Source organism: Symphalangus syndactylus, chromosome 5 (assembly GCF_028878055.3).
Source record: "Symphalangus syndactylus isolate Jambi chromosome 5, NHGRI_mSymSyn1-v2.1_pri, whole genome shotgun sequence".
NCBI classification, from domain to species: Eukaryota; Metazoa; Chordata; class Mammalia; order Primates; family Hylobatidae; genus Symphalangus; species Symphalangus syndactylus.
The window spans coordinates 151,253,449-151,269,643 of record NC_072427.2 but is presented as its reverse complement, the minus strand read 5'-3'; the positions used below and the strand labels follow the sequence as shown (position 1 = coordinate 151,269,643).

At 47.0% G+C, this 16,195-nt stretch overlaps 1 protein-coding gene across 7 annotated transcripts in view; it reads right to left on the bottom strand.

Annotated features, from left to right (window-relative positions):
- The window catches only part of CRACR2A (calcium release activated channel regulator 2A), a 154,470-nt gene that overhangs the window by 54,888 nt on the left and 83,387 nt on the right, over positions 1-16,195 (bottom strand). For all 7 annotated transcript variants that reach the window (XR_010120917.1, XR_010120915.1, XR_010120916.1 and 4 more), the window contains exons 7-9: positions 5,441-5,531; positions 2,194-2,289; positions 103-290 (exon numbers count right to left, since the gene is read on the bottom strand). Coding sequence is in view for 4 of the 7 variants with exons in the window: in XM_055281072.2 (XP_055137047.2) it covers positions 103-290; positions 2,194-2,289; positions 5,441-5,531 (375 nt within the window). In the remaining 3 variants the exon portion in view is untranslated. The remainder of the gene's footprint in view (positions 1-102; positions 291-2,193; positions 2,290-5,440; positions 5,532-16,195) is intronic.

The following is a 16,195-nucleotide window of genomic DNA, read 5'->3' as shown; positions in this document are numbered from 1 at the left end:
TTCACAGGCAAGGAGACAGGGTCTCTGAGCGGCGAGGGGACACGCCCATAGTAGGGGGTGGTGCTGGAGGACAGCAGAGGAGTGGACAGAGGTTGGACTCACATCTCCTTCTCCTGGTGGAGTTTGCAGGCCTCTTGCTGGAGGCTTTCCAACTGCTGCTGAGCATCCTGGAGCTCCCAAGAGGTCCGCTCCAGCTCCCGGGCCAGCTCCTGGTTAGTGAGTTTCAGCTTGGTATTCTCAGCCTTGGTCTCATGCTTGTCGTGATGCAGGGCTGTGCACTGACCTTCCAGCTGCAAAGGAGTGGAAAGCAGAGGGGAATGACGAGTGACCACCATTGTCAGGAGGGCCTGCCCTGGCCTCAGCTTGTTTTCCCCGCTTGGCAGGCAGGAACTGTCACTGCCACCCCTCACTGGCCTCAAGCCTAAATCAGCATTGTCCTCTCTTCAGTTCACACATATACACTCCTCTAGGCAGGGAGGAGCTTTCGGAGCACATCTTGTCTCTCCCCTGTCTTCACATAGGACCACTAAATAGTCCAGGAGGAGCTGCTCCACTCAAAAAGACCACTAGCAAAGGAACTTCCACAATCTGTCTGCGTGAATGGCCTTGAGATCTAACCTAAATCCGTCTTGTTGTCCTTTAAGCCAATTTCTTTTCCTTGGTCCTTGATGGAGAAGGGGAACAGCTAAATGGCCTGCTTCATCCTTCCCAATTTTGCACGCTGATAGCAAATCTATATATTCCCTTTTCTCCTCTCAACTCCAATTCCATTAATCTAGAGAAGCTTTTAAGGGTAGCCAGAAGCACTGAAAATTCTTAGGAAATAACTAAAACAGTTCAAACAGAACACAGACCTTTTCTATGTCCCTAAAGCAACTAAAAACCCTGCATTTTTATAGCTTCAGCTTTTCTTGGCTGTTGATTATGCTTTGCAGAGCTTCCAATCCTCTCACCAGAGGAAGAATCAAACCAAGGCACATATATCATAATACATTTAGTTTAATGAATGTGGCCAGTAAGGGGAGGAAGAAGTAACAACAAAGAATTTGGTGTGATTCTCAACAGGCTCCTGTGTAATCAGGCAAGCATGCAGTAATTAAATTGAATGGCAATCATTCATTTGAGGGATAAATCTAATTGCTAGGAACTTGATGCATAATAGAGAGGAAGAGAAAGAGTAGGAGAAGCAAGGTACGACTGTGGATGGGGAAATGGGGAGGCAGCTGGCAGTTCCCGGAGTAGAAATCATCTTGCTGCAGAAGGAAAGAGACCTACATTCATAGCTTGGGTAGCAGCAGCAGTGGAATAGTCTCTAGTCTTAGCAGGGCTGTCTTCAAGTGGATTTTAATGTGCCGCTAAAAATAGCCCTCTCTATTGAAATGGAAGCAATGTGTCTTCGTCTGTCCAGAGCTGTACTCCTTCCAGCACCAGGCACAACAAAACAGGAGGCCAGTGGCACCCTAGTCTGTCTCCCTCAGGAGCCCTTGCTAAGGAGTGGAGACCACTAAGTAGGAGGCTTGCCTAGGTAGTCAGTCTTTCTGGGGTCGTTAGCCAGGCACTCCCAGCCATAGAGACACAGCCATAGAGACACTGCCCTGCAGAAGGCACCACCCAGCCTACCTCCTGGAGGCTCAGGTACATCAGAGAGGAGTGTCTGGTGTCTGCATCCTTCCTGCAGGGATGGGAGCAGCCATAAAAGATGCCAATGAACCTGTCTAGGCACCACACAGTCAGGGAAGAGACAGGCTGACCTTGGAAGAGCCTGTTCCAGCAGAGGTATCCATGGCCTTTCTAGAGGGAAGAAACGTATCTGCAGCCTCCCCCCAAATATCGTGGTAGACAATGTCTCTTGTACCTCAGCATTCCCCTCTTTTCTTATACAGGAGGCAGGAAACAAATTCAAGTTTTGGCATTCTCATGGCTCCTGGGTATAATTATAGGAACACGTCTGCAGATACCTCGTGGGGGAATGCTTGGCAACTTTTCCAAGTTAAACACCTGGTATTGGAGAAGTAAAGGTTTTATCTTGGGATCACCTGTGATTTTAAATGCTATCTTTTGCACGACTAAATAGTTCTTCTCAGGTTAAAAAAATCAAAAATCCTTAAGTGAATGGCAGGGAAAGTGGGCAAGAGGCAGAGAAAAGGATGGAGTGAAGAGCCAGGTACTCTGGGGCCATGGATGGCAACATACCCTTTTCTGCTTCTGGACGAGCTGCTCCAGCTCCTGCTCCTTACATAACAGTGTCTGCTCCAGCTCTTGACTGCGGGCTTGAAACCGCTCTGTGTCCTGCCAAGCCGGAAAGAGGGACACACAGGACACAAATGTAGCACACCTGGGTTATAGATTTTTTTTTCCCACCTTGAACCTACTCAACATCAGGACCCACCCTATTAGACCATGGGGCTTTTCCCACAGCACTGCAGGACTCTGGTAACCTGCCTGCCCCATCAGGGAGGACCAAATGAGACAGAGATAGTGCAAGCACTTAGTGAGGCAGGATGCAAACTCCCAGCAAGCGTGGCCATGTCCAATGACTGTGCACCACCACCCTTCTCTCTGCCAAAAAAAGGGGCAGTGCAGTGTCAGCCAGTGGTGGAATACTGAATGGGGAGAATTGGGGCTGAGTTCAAACATCAGGCCTTGGTCTCCTCATGTGCAAATTGGGGGTGACTGGGGGAGGCAGATGACCCCTCCGACACCTTCCGACCTGGATATTCTGTTCCAGGTTGGGCACTGGCATCGGATCCCTCAAATTGGCCTCGCTCTGGAAACACAAGGCCTTCCTCTCCCTCTTGAGGGCCTAAGTGTTCATATTTCCCCACTCTCCTGGGCCCTGCTCCTCAGGATGTTTTAATATCTGCTCCTTCCCTGGGCTGGGCTTCCGCCACAGAGAGGTGCTGAAGCAGGTGAGAAGAGGCCTGGCTATGGGATGAGGAGGGAAGTGCGTGGGCTGTCAGGTGCCTGATGCTCTCAGCAGAGCCAGATCTGTGGTGTAAGGCCCCTGAGCCGAGTGGGACACAACTTGGGTTCCAGCCCTGGCTTCATCCAACCAACTTGCTTCATTCTTCTGGATCACTGTTTGTTCACAGAATAGAAACAAAAATACCCATGCCATCTGCAGCACTCCACTTGCCTGAAGGCAGAATGGAGGTACAAAATGTGCAGGAAGAGAAGAAACCATTGTAATTGCCATATAACTCACTACCGGAGCCCCCTGGGGTTCCTGTGATATGGGAGGACTCTTTCCCAAGGAGGACAGCGTGGGATGCTGCACTAGACGGGTGTCCTGGCATGACAGTGGCAGCAGCGCGGTGGTGGAACACGGCCCCCTCGGGCCAGAGGCCTCTGGACGCCTCCATTCAAAGGCTCAGGAAGCTCCTTGCGCATCCTCTATCGATGTTACCAGGTTCTTCTGCCCATTTTTAGGCAGGTAAATGGGCAGAAGAACCACTGGGACAGCTTGTGATTATCCTCATGTTAACCACATGAATGGCAGAGGTATGATCTGACCAGACAGCACCTGCTCCCAACATTTGCCTCCAGAGAATCAGCCCCAGGGAATCTGCCTCCTCCAGCTTGGCTGCTGCTCTCTCTGAAAAATGCTGGGAGCAGTGAGCGGCTCCAGAATCCCCACGATGATGTGGCTGTACCCACAATGGGCCTACAGAGCATCCTCACAACGCACCAGAACAGGGCATTGAGGGGCTCTAGCATCACATCCTGGGGTTGGAAGGTGCAAGTGATTAGGTACTTCCTTCACGGTCAAACAAACTGGTAAGTGTCAAGCCAGGATCCAAATTCTGGTCCGAGGGTCCAGCCTTTTCCATGATGTCAGAAACCATAGCGCCACTATCCCTGATCTATCTCCAGGCAAAAGCCTTTGTATCTAATGGCTTAATAGTGCTACAAAAACATCTGAGCAGTTTCCATGTTCACGCAGAAGGCATAAATCTAAGCACTGAGCTTTAAAGGCATTTGGTGTCAAGAATGGAGAAGGAGAGAGCAGAAGGGGACAGGGAGGCTGGATCACCTGCAGTGATGCAAACTTGTCCTTGAATTTTTTTCCTTTGACCTCTGCCCTCACCCATCCCCCATGCCCTGACACAGCATTTACTTCTGAAATCATGTCTTTTCCTTTAGCTAGGACCTCTGACCTGTAGTCATGGCCCAGGCGGAGGGGACAAGATGCCCCATGGAGCTCAGCCTCTCCGTGCAGGATGTCATTTGGGATAAAGGGGGTGGCTGTCCGATGGCGGGGACGTGGGGTGGGGAGCTGCTGTTCTCAGAAACTATTGTGGGGTCTGCTGGTGAGAAGGGTGTGAGTTCTGTCTGCTGTCAACAAGGTAGAGGGGCGAGAGCAACCAGAATGCTTTCAGGCTCTACAAGAGGGAGGAGGCCTGGAAAGGCTGACAAGCCTCCAGAGGGCGCTCATTGCAGGACGTGACCAGATTTTCTTGAAAAGCATTCCGATTCCCTTTCAGTTTGAAGGACATCTGTGATAATACATAGAGCAGTAGTGTCGATAATCTGAGGCAGAATAAAACTTAAAATTGGTTCAAGAGAAGAGGTTGTGATAATAGCTAGGCTTAGTGCTGAGCGGCAAGGGAGGCTGCCGTCTAAGATCAAAGCCTTTTCTCCTGAGGACCCACCAAGTAGATAGTCCAAAAATGGGTACTAGAGAGTTCTCTGAAGCTTTTTTTAAATTTAGTTTTATGAACATGTTTCCAGAAGGATCCTGCTTACCTTGGCAAAGAAGAGGATTTCGCCAATCCTGACCTCTTGAGACAAATGGCAGGGCTTGGGAAGGGGCTGATAAGGGTCAGACCAGGAAAAGGAAAGGGAGTTACCACTTCCTCCATGGTATCTGTGGAAGGTGGGATTTGTTTTCTCTTGGCTATTAAATTTTCCACGTGTCTAAGGGTAAAGGATGGGTAGCACAGGCTCTAATGCTTGTCCACTTAGGGGAGCTGCTGGGCACAGGGTGAACTGGGCTGGTGCATTTGGGTGCATTTGCCATATAAATCTAGGAAGTCAATGTCAGATCAAATTTAACAGGGAAAGCATGAACCTCCATCCTTTCATTCATTCACTCATTCACTTGTTCATTCATTCATTCACTCATTTAACAAATACTTGTTGAGCACCTAGTATGTTCCAGGCACTGTCTACATGCTGAGGATACCTTAGTTAATAAAAGATAAAATCTCTGCTCTTTTGCAACTTATAGGCTAGCAGCAGGAGATAGACACTCAATAAAGATAAACAAGGATATTACATGTCCTCTGTGAAGGTGATAAATGCCTTGAAAAAAAAAATACAGCAGAGAAAGAGGGAATCAATAGTGCATGGATGGGGGCACCAAAATCTTAAACTTGGGGAAGACAGAGCAGATATGTCAAGCTGGCCTCAGAGCCAAGCCTGGGGAGCGCACACTTACCTTCAGGAGAAACCGCTCCTTCTCACTTTTGATTTGTTGTTCCATCTCCTCATAGAGATGCTGGATTTCTTCATCATAAGCAGCAATTTTCCTACAGAGGTGGCAAAAGGAGAGTCTGCGTTGAGGTTCCCCCATTCCACAGTGGTAGCTCCTGGAGCTCAGACACCAGTCCCCCACTCTGGAGCTGTGGGTGTGGGGGTGACAGCATAGGTCAGGTCGGCCAAGGCTAACGAGCAGTCCCTCAGGATCAGCTAACCCGACAAGGGATGCAGACCACAGAGGCCTTGCGGGACCTTCCCCTGCAACTGGTAGGTTTCATGTGGCCTCTCCTCCTCCCGTCCCCCAGCCATCACTCCTAGATGATCCCTATGCTCCTCGGTGAAGCTTCCCTGGACCATCTCCCTTTATTTTATTTTATTTCAACACAAGCCCACAGGCCTCTGCCAGACATATCATCCCTGTTCCCACTGATCCCCACGCTCATGGACTACATGAAGTTGCATCGTGTGGGTTTCTTTCCTGTTCCGTTTCCTGGTTTATCTTGTCCCTGTTTGCATGCTTTCGCTCCGCCTGTCCACATCAGGACCCTCTGACCCTGCACTCTCAGGAGACTCTCCCTGTATGCTTGAGTTTGTGTGATCCATGTTTCTCATGAGATTCTCAAGAGATTCCATGATGATGACAACAAGAGCTACTACACCCCCCACCACAAGGCAAAAGGCACACTGTCTAGTGCCCATGCCATCTCAGGCTCCAGAGCACAGGCAGTGTGAGACAGGCGAGGCTGGTTGGAGGATGGCGATGACAATGAGATGTCCTCATCCCCACTCTCCTCAGCATCCTCTCCCCACTCTTTCCTCTCCCCACTCAGAAAGTGAGTACCTAGGCATTGTGCTCCTATAGAGAGATAAAGACAAACACACAGCCATGGGGACAAGGTTTGTAGGTCATCCCCAGGGATGACCCTTTTCTGTTTCCCCCCTCTCCCCATGATACATCCAACTTCAATGCCCCTCCAAATTCAAACAGGAAAGATCTGGTATTAGCATTGGAACTGAAACTGGGAGTTACCACACTGAATTATTAACATTCCCAAGTAGTTGCATTTTCATACCTTTTTTGCTGACCATGCAGTGAAAGACCCTCTCTGTAGCCCCTACTCCCTATCCTCTCCCCATCCTGTTAAGGAAACTCTAGGCTCTGTGAACAGGCTAATGTGGCTCTCAAGGCCTGTTTTGAACATGCAACACACACACACACACACACACACACACACAAATTTTGGCCCCTGCCATTCTAAACTTAAATGATGGCAAGCCCACCATGCCATTTAAGAGACTTCAATAATTGAGCAAACAGCCCTGGTTCTCAGTTTTAAGAGGTACTAGGAAGATTTCTGAACTGAACATAAAGGATGGGAATATATTTATTCCCCTGAGCCCTCCATCATTTTAACCCCTACCTCCCATGTCCACTTGGGCCTCCAATCCAGGACCAGACCTTCTCTGCTGTCCAAGGCTTTGCCACAGCCCAATTTCTGTCCCTTTCTCACCTGCCAGCTGTTGGAAGAGCATTTTCACCATGTGCACAGGTGAACAATGAACAGGAGTCAGTTTGATTGGCATCCTTCCAGCTTTACAGAAACCACAAATCCGACCCAGACAAAGGAACAGTGTGTGAGACTCCATGGTCAGGGACATTCATCACAGAGCACAGCCTTGGAGTTCCCTTGCTTGGCTGCACCTCCAAGACCAGAAACTTGATTTTGAGTGACTGTACAATAAAGGCTCAGGGTGGGCTCAGCAAGACATGACAGTCCTCCCAGACCTCCATAAGCCAGGACCTTGTCTTTGTGGATACGTCCTGCATCTCTTACTCTTTTTGGCTAAGAATAAGAAATCTCTTCTTTTTAAATGACCGATGTTTGGGATTGTTACTTTTGCTCTGAGCTAACTCAAAAGAATTAAAATAAGATCTTGGAGGGAAAGTAAGGAAAAAGTCTCATGCTATTGACCCTGATACTTCAGTGACAGAAGCAGATACAGTTTGAAGGAACTTTCAGAAAGCAAGATGTTTTCTCTTGGTCCCTGGAATTACCTTCCTGTGTTTGAAGAAACTCAGATGCTAGATGGTAAATGATATCAAGGAAAACTTTGGACAGAGATTCCAGCTATATAAATACTGTAAAACTAATAAAGTAAGATGAGAGAAACTTAAACGTTGATTTGGCTCTGCTAAAGCAATTCATATAAAGTTATTCATATACACTGCTTACCATTTATTTCTAATAACCATGCACGGCATTAATTCTATAATATAATTAAATGTGCTATATTAACTTTGATCTACGTTTTATTTGATTAAATTAACACACTCTAAGTTTTTCATGCTCACATACCAGCTTGCTGATATGTGAATTATTTTACAAACCACTAAAAAATAACTGGCAGGAAGATAGATACAGGGTTTGAAGAGTGCCTCCTCCGAGCCCTCACTCACAAAGGCTAGGTCTACCACAAAGAAGCCCTAGGATTCCAGGTGGGCATCAGAGACCCCGGGCCCAACCAGACTCATATATGGAACCAAGCTTTTGGAAAGCTGGTCTGCTGTGAGACTCTCCAGGCTTGAATGACTATGACACGCCTGGGTTAGAACACACTAATCCCAGGAATGGGGAAGATTAAGGTGCTGTGCATACCAGTCATGTCACTAAACCAGCACAGGGATGAGAAGACTTGCATTCTGATCCCAGAACCAGCTCCTTTCCCCAGTGTGACTTTGGGTAAGTGGTCTGACCTCCTCACATCCTGGGGTGGTACCTGCCCTATGTTCCTCCCTACATTGTCATAAAGAACAAACGAGAGTGGATGTGAAAAGTGTCAGAACCACAGAGCCCTCAGTAAACATAAGGGATTATTTACTGTTGTCATTTTAATCATGGACTGTGGAGGGCAAAGGGCAGTGCTCCCCAAGGGGAAGAGAGTGTTGGTTTCAAGGATAAAAGACCTGCTGGGTTTGGAAAGGCTGATGCAATTGGGAAGATGAAGAAGAAATAGCTCAGTCAATAAAAGTGCCTGTCAGACCAATCCATTAGAGATCCAGGCTGTGTGTGAGGAGGAGCTGCAGAGCCAGGAGCCTGTGTCTGCAGGAGCCCTGCAGTGGCTGCGCGGGCAGTGGCAGCAAGAGACACTAAAAAGATGTGCACATATGGTGAATCACATTCAGCAAGGCTCGCCATATTCTGCCATCAGGGGAAAGAGACAACTCATCATGTTTGCTTATCATACACATCCTTGTTGCCACAATTTCTAAAACCACTTCTATTACCTAATGCAGATAAACAGACTTTGAATTCTTCTCTGTGAAGATTTTGCCATCTATTCCAACCCTCATGGCCCCTTCTCTGAACTCTGATGACAGCATATGTCTTCATTTGATCATTTAACAATTAATCTTAAATAGTCCTGAACAACTGTTTCATTTGGGTTCATGTTGTCTCAATTAGGTTATAAACATGCAGGCATTTATGTCACCCACAGGGCCTGAACTCAAAATATTAATGCCAAAAACCTGTAAAAACTCAATTTACAATTTTGGGTACCAAACTCAGAAGCTCATGAACCATTTCAAGGGAATACTAGATACCATGGGAGTTAAAGAACTTCAGAGTTGGAAGGTTTGTCTGATCTAACTACCTGTTTTTCCAGTGTTAAAATTCTTGCGACAATACCACGTCAAGTACTTACCCAGACTAGGTTAGAATACCCCCAGTGACAGGGAACTTGCTGTTTCTCTAAGTAGTTATTTCATCTTTGGGATATTCTGGCTCACAGAAATCTGTCTTTCCATGACCTTACCCTTCTTCTGCATAAAAGCCTTTCATGTATTTCAGAACAGCATCAAGACTTCAAGGAGTTGCCTTGGGTTCAGGTCAAGCCTCTCCACTTCCTCCAACTGTGTCTCACGTGGATTTTTTACAAATCCCTTTACAATTCCCTTCATGCTTCTTCAAATGGGCTGTAATGATCTTTCCCAAGCCATGGGAGTGCCAAACTGAATGCCCAGTGTATGAGTCTGATTTGTGCAGATTAGAGCTGACTATTGCTTCTCTTGTTCTAGATGCTGCATATCTATTCATACAGCCTAAAACCTCATTAACTTTTCTTGGCAGCCACATTGCAGTTGATGTATGCTGAACTCATTTGTTCACTAAAATCTCTAAATCTTATGTCTGTGTGATCATTTGTGTTTTAAAGATGGTACTACTGAATCATATCTCCTCCACTTTGTGCTTCTGCCATTGGCGTTTTGAACACAGAGCAACATCTCAAATGTAATTCTGTTAGATTTTGTGTTTGCTAGTTCTAGTCCATCTTTCCAGCCTGTCACTATGCTAATAGGTCTCAATTGGTCATCTAGTGTATGCAACGACCTTCCAAGTTTTGTTGACATTTTAAATCTTCAGTCAGGATGTAGGCTAAATAATCTATAATGTTGGTTTTATAATTTAATGTATCTGAGAGTTATTTAAAAGACAGTTTATTAAAAGGTACAAACTATTGGTTTCTAGTTTTATTATATTAGAGTAAGAAATGGTTTTGGAATCTATTGGTTATCATTCCTCTGTAACCACAAACATGATCAATTTTTGCACAACTTCTGTGAGAGGGGTATATATTCTATTTGTAAGGCACACAATTCTATATTCATCTCTAAAGTGTGTTCATTGATGGTTTCAAATACTTTATATCCTTCATGTACTTTTGCCTGACCAATGTGCCAAATCTGAAGCAAATTTGTTAAAGTCTTCTAAAATCTTTTTTTTTTAATTAAGGTTTCTTTATTTTTTCTAAAAGCTTCTGCCTTACGTATCTTGCTGTTTCGTTGTTTGGTGCATAAAGCTTAATATATGTTGGGTCTTCTTTATGGATGGAACTTTTTTTTATTACTTCAAAACATTCTCCTTTTATCTTCCTTTACTCATGCCATTGGAAAAATACTAGACAAAATGAGGATGACAACCTATAGCAGAGATCTCTGAGCTGTTAATTAGTGACATGTAGGCATAGCTATTCAACCTATCTTCTCTTAGCCATTTTCGAAACACTCCTTCTGGCCGGGCACAGTGGCTCACGCTTGTAATCCCAGCACTTTGGGATGCCAAGGTGGGCAGATCACCTGAGGTCAGGAGTTCAAAACCACCCTGACCACCATGGCAAAATCCCCTCTCTGCTAAAAATACAAAAAGTAGCCAGGTGTGGTGGTATATGCCTGTAGCCCCAGCTACTCAGGAGGCTGAAGCAGGAGAATCACTTGAGCCCAGAAGGTGGAGGTTGCAGTGTGCCAAGATCACGCCACTGCACTCCAACCTGGGTGACAGAGTGAGACTCTGTCTCAAACAAACAAAAAAAACAAGCACTTCTTCACCCAGCTCCCAGAACTCAAGAGGTATCTATTTAATTATTCCATTTTCTACTATCTGACCCTAATCATTTTTAGTTACATAATGCAGGAGAGACGAAGAAGAGGTACATGAAAGAGGAGTGAGGGCAAGAGACTTGAGTTCTTAGTGGAACAGAAGGACAAAGATGTGGAGGAGCCAGCATTAACAATAGTCATGAGCACTAACATTTATCCTCCCCGTCCTTTTCTTTCCCCATGATAGCTGGGTAGTTCTTCTGGCATGTTTCAGGGTAGTCTAGGTCATAGACCCTTTGCTGACACGGGTATGGTTGCCTCAAAGTTCATTAGATCCAGAAGCAGACGGTCTGGGTTCAAGTCTTGGTTCTGACATTTACAAACTTTCTAGCCTTGGATAAGCCACATTCCCTCAGTAAGCCTGAAGTGTTCTGTATCTGAAAAATCAGTTGGTAATACCTACTTTAGATAGAAGTTGTGAAGATTAAGAAAGATAATGCATGTGGAAGTGTCTAGCACAATAAGATGCATTTAATAAATTCTAATTAAATACGTTTTCTGATTCTCCAGAGGCCAAGGACCACATTCTGAGAGCCACTGCTTTATAGCTCCTTCAGATGTCAGCCAAGGGTCAAGTAGAAACTGGGGGGTGGAGGATCAAGTGGCAGCTTGTTGTATGTGGTGTGAAGAAATGTGTGCAGGAATGGTGAAGGGGTTGGGGACAGAAGACATAGGGGTGGATAAAACCTGAGGAGGCTCAATAGAGAAGACTAAATGTGAAAAGAGAAGTCCATACATCCCACCAACATTGAAAAGTGTTGATTAAGCCCTTCTTACAGTGTGACTCTGGGCAAAATATTTTAGACTGAAGTTATACTGTGTAATTTAGCATCTAAGAATATTGAGCCCAGTGCTATAGTGGCAGGGAGGAAAGGAACAGACAGACGAAGCCATGCACCGTGAGGCAGACCCAAAAGAACCCTCCTAGGTTCTGGCTGACAGTCATCCTGTGACCTCAGAGCCCTGCTAGGGGGAAGTGAAGGAAGCTACCTGCTCTGGTGGTGGGGAGGATGGGGGAGTTCTCAGGCGAAAAGCTAAGAAGAAGTGAGTTCAGAAGAGGGAGATTTTCAACAGCAGAGGGGAGAGAGTACCAGTGAGATACTGAGGATGCCATAAGGGCAGCGATGGATTGGAAAGAATGAGTCCTACTGAAACCCCAGATGAAAACTCAGGTCCAGCTCAGGGGATTAAACGTCTTCACCCAAGATATCTGGTTCTGGCAAATGTCCTTCTCTAAAGGATGGCTGTGTGTGTGTGTGTGTGCGCGTGTGTGCGCGTGTGTGCGCACGTGTGTGTGCATGTGTGTGTGTGCATGTGTGCGTGTGTGTGTGTGTGTGTGTGCGTGCACACGTGCTCATGTGTATGTCTGGTGCTGGGTTACTGGGGAGCTGAGGATGGGAGAAGGATGGGATATGAAAGAAGGATATAGGGGTGAAGAATTCATTATTCTAATGTAAATACAAAGCGTAGCTTCTGAGAGGCCTTTACAGATAATTTTCAGGGAACTAGAAGGTGAGATGTAGTTAGCATTAACTTATCCTGCCAGCCTCCCACAGGAACTGTGAAAATTAATTAACCTTCACAAAGTGCTTTGCACACGGCGAGTTAAGGCGCTACGCCGGAGCGAAGCATTGATACTCAACGTCACTGGAGCTCCAGCTAACGGCACATAGGCCAAGGCCTTCCTGCTGTAGAATACTGCATGGTCAAACGATTTTTTTCCTGCTTTTCCTCTCCTTTGTCCTCCCTTTTAAATAAAATCTGTTGGGATTTCAGGGGGTCTTAGAAAGTCGTCCATTCTCCTGCCTAGGTTGTAGGCAAGGGCGTGCTGAAATCATTCCAAGAAAAATGTAGCTTCTGCCTTTTGTAAATGAAGTGTAGGCTTGGCCTTGGAGAGAGGGAATGGCATTTCTCTACAATTTAGTTACATTTCAGGAGCTTGAACTCAAGGCAGAGTTTCAGAAATGGCCCCTGGCCTTGGAGAATTGTCATTCTGATTGCATGTGTCTTTGGAGCTGTGGTTTGATCAATTATGTCTCCTGGTTTGCAAAGTTAGATGCAAAGAGAAGGAGAATCCCTCCTCCCCATCACAGAATGAAGGCTTATAAAGCTCATGTATTCCCTATGCCTTTGTTTTTCAAGTGAAGAAAATGAGGATCAAAACAGTGAAGTAACCAAATTTCCAAGGGTCAGAGTAGCAGGCAGAACCCAGGCCTTGACTCGGGTCCCATGGTTCCATTCACATCACTACAATGTCTGGCCCAGCAGCCTAGGTTGTAAAATAGATAACTCCATACATTTCGTTTAGAACTGTCAGTCTTCTAAATTACACCTGGAATCTGTCAACTGGGGAGTGAGCACGAACTGGAGCAAGGTATGGGGCCAACAGTCCGCACTGCCATGGCCAAAGAGAGGCAAGGTTATGGGAGGGACTTGACTCCCATTCCCCCATGTTACCCACATTCCCTCTCACCCCCCGCCCCAACGTGCTGATCACAGAATGAAGACCCTCGACTGCAGAAGTCCTAAGAAGTCTGCTCTTTGCAAGAGAAGAACATGGAAGCAAATTCAGCTTCAGCCAGTTTTGTGCTTGGAATGGGAATGATAAACAGGGTTTTAGATTCCCCACTGCCCTCTGCCACCTTCTTCAGGCAGCTGCAGTCCTCTGACAGCTAAGAAGCTCTCACTAGAAAAATGCTGTTTAGAGTTTTGTCCTCCTGAAATCAGTCTCTCTCAGTCTCTGTAATTATCTACTTATCTCTGTCTCTCTCCATCTCCATCTCTCTCACACACACGTGGGCGCATGCACGTGCACACACATACATGCATGATTAGAGTAGAGCTGAATGAAAGGAAAACGTAAGAGTTTGTAGAAAATTCTGCAAAGGCTGTGAAATTGCCGATTGGATTTTCAAGACGGATGGTTTCTTCCAAATTAGATTCTGCTGCCTGTATAAACCAACTTTGCAGCTTTATCCTATTCTATAAAGCAAACCATTTTGTATTAGTCAGGTTTACAAATCATGCCCATGGTGTACACAGAGCACAAACAGTCCTCACTTTTCAATTTGCTCTCAGGGCAATGTTAACAATATGCTCAACATAATAATATACCCACAGAAGACATGCATTCGATTAAGTCACAACCTTGTCACCTAGAGTCCTCGCCGAGAACCTCACCCTAAGAATAGGACTAGCATTCCAGATTGGAAGGGCACCACAGGATATACCTTTTGCTGGCTGACTGATTCTGGAAGAACTGGCCAAAGCAGCATTTCTCAAAGTGTGGCTATAGCCTGCCTGTATCAGAACCGCCTGGGATGTGTGTTACGGTGCACGTTCTTGGGCCCCTTCCCTGAGACGTACTGATTTAGACTCTAGGGGAGGGGGAACTACCTTTTAATTTAAAAATTCTCTGGTAAATCTAAGCAACCTACCACTCGAGAACTACGCAGCTGAGGCCTTCCCCAAGGTCACTGAGAACTGTGGAATGTAAGGGCCACCTGCCAGGAAGATGAGGCTTTATTTGCTGCCCTATCTGGAGGCAGGGCAGTGATGTGATGACATCTCTTCCCTGAAAAGCTTTGGGGACAGTTTCCTTGTCCTCGAGGCTCCACAACACAGGCTGCCGATCCTTAGGCTTGCGTGGGGGTGCAGGCCATCACAGCTGGGGCTGCCTGTCAGTCTGTACGGTGCACTCCCTCCTGGTCTGGACACCTTCCCGGAGCCCAGGGAATCACTGTGGACAGGAAGTGGGTGGATAGCAGCTGGTAGGGGCTGCAACTTAAGGGCCTGTGAGCTCCTAAGAAACTGCCTGAGGTCTGATTCAGATGGACCAGGGAACACTGTGCAGATGAGGAGCTGATTCCAAAGAGGGCATGCGGACTGCTGCTAAGCTTGTCCAGGCTGATGCCAAACAGGCAACAACCAGTGATGCCAAACAGGCAGATCGCTGGTATTCCCAGGCTACAGAGCTGCAGAGGATTGAGCTGGAGCCCTCCCAGAGCACAGCCTGGGGCTGGCCTTTGATCTAGAAAGCACTTTCCTTCAGAGCTCAAAGCACCCCACTCAGATACTGCCTGATTTATCCTTGCCCCCATACATTACAAATACAGATGTTAAGCCCCCACCTCAGACACGTGAACTGGACCCCGCTGGGGTGAGACCTCTGGCATCCCAAAGTGGTTCTGGTGAAAAGTCTGGATCTACTGCTGCCTCCAGACAGCACTGCTCTGCGTCCCCTGGAGATCTCAAGCTTTTGTTCCAGAAAAAGGTAAATGCAGGGGATGCTTTCCATGGCAAAGAGATTCCCAATTCTAAGTTCTCCCCAATGTCTACACTATATCCCTCATGCTAAAGCGTGAAGACCTCTGCACATCTGCGCTGTGAATGCAGAAGAGACTTGCTCAATGGAAGTCTCACCACCCTTCCTTGGAGAGAAGCAGAGGCCCAGACGGGGCTCGAATCCGAAATTTCTTCAACCTCTGTGCAGAAGGACAAGGGTATGGGAGACTGAATGCTCCCAGACTCTTTTCCTGCTCCTATTTCTGATATGCAGGTTAAAAAAAATTCACGGCCGTGAGTGAGGAGGACACTGGGTTGTTTCTAGCAATGCTCCAGGACACTCTGAGAGGTTCTCCTGGCCTCAGCTATCAAGGGCTTGCCCAGCACTCAGCCGCCTCAGTTGCCACTTCCTCCATCCCAGGAAGTGGGGTAAATGTGAGGAGGAAGCTGGGGTGGGCCTTTTCCACTCACAGCCACAGTGCGACCTGGGGGATTACGGCCCGGTCTGGGAGGCTGGGGACCGGGAGCGTGTGTCCTGCCTAACCTGAGTAAGGCCAGACTCCCCCAGAGGTCAGCCTCATTTTCTCTGGCCCTGTGGGAGAAAGATGTGTGGTCTGCACAGGGAGAAAAAGTAGAGGCTGTGCTGCCCATGGCAACGCTGTCTAATGTTTCATCTGCAGGAGGATTTTCTGGTCCGTCTTGTGCAGAATTTCCATGCATCTAAGCGCTGTCTCCTTGGTGTGATCACGAACTCCTCAAGGAGAGGGACTCTATGTTCCCTTTGCTTAACTCAGAGCCTGGCATGGAGGGAGTGCTGGTTCGACGCTACCTACAGGTTACACACAGACTGTGTTCCCCCTGGTGCCTGGCCTGGGGTGGACATGCAGCAGTCGTGACCTGAGCTGTCATCCCCAGCTTCTGGGATAGGCACTCATTGAAATGTCATCCACTACAATGAAAAATGAGTGTGTGGAGGTGCCTGGGAGATATTCT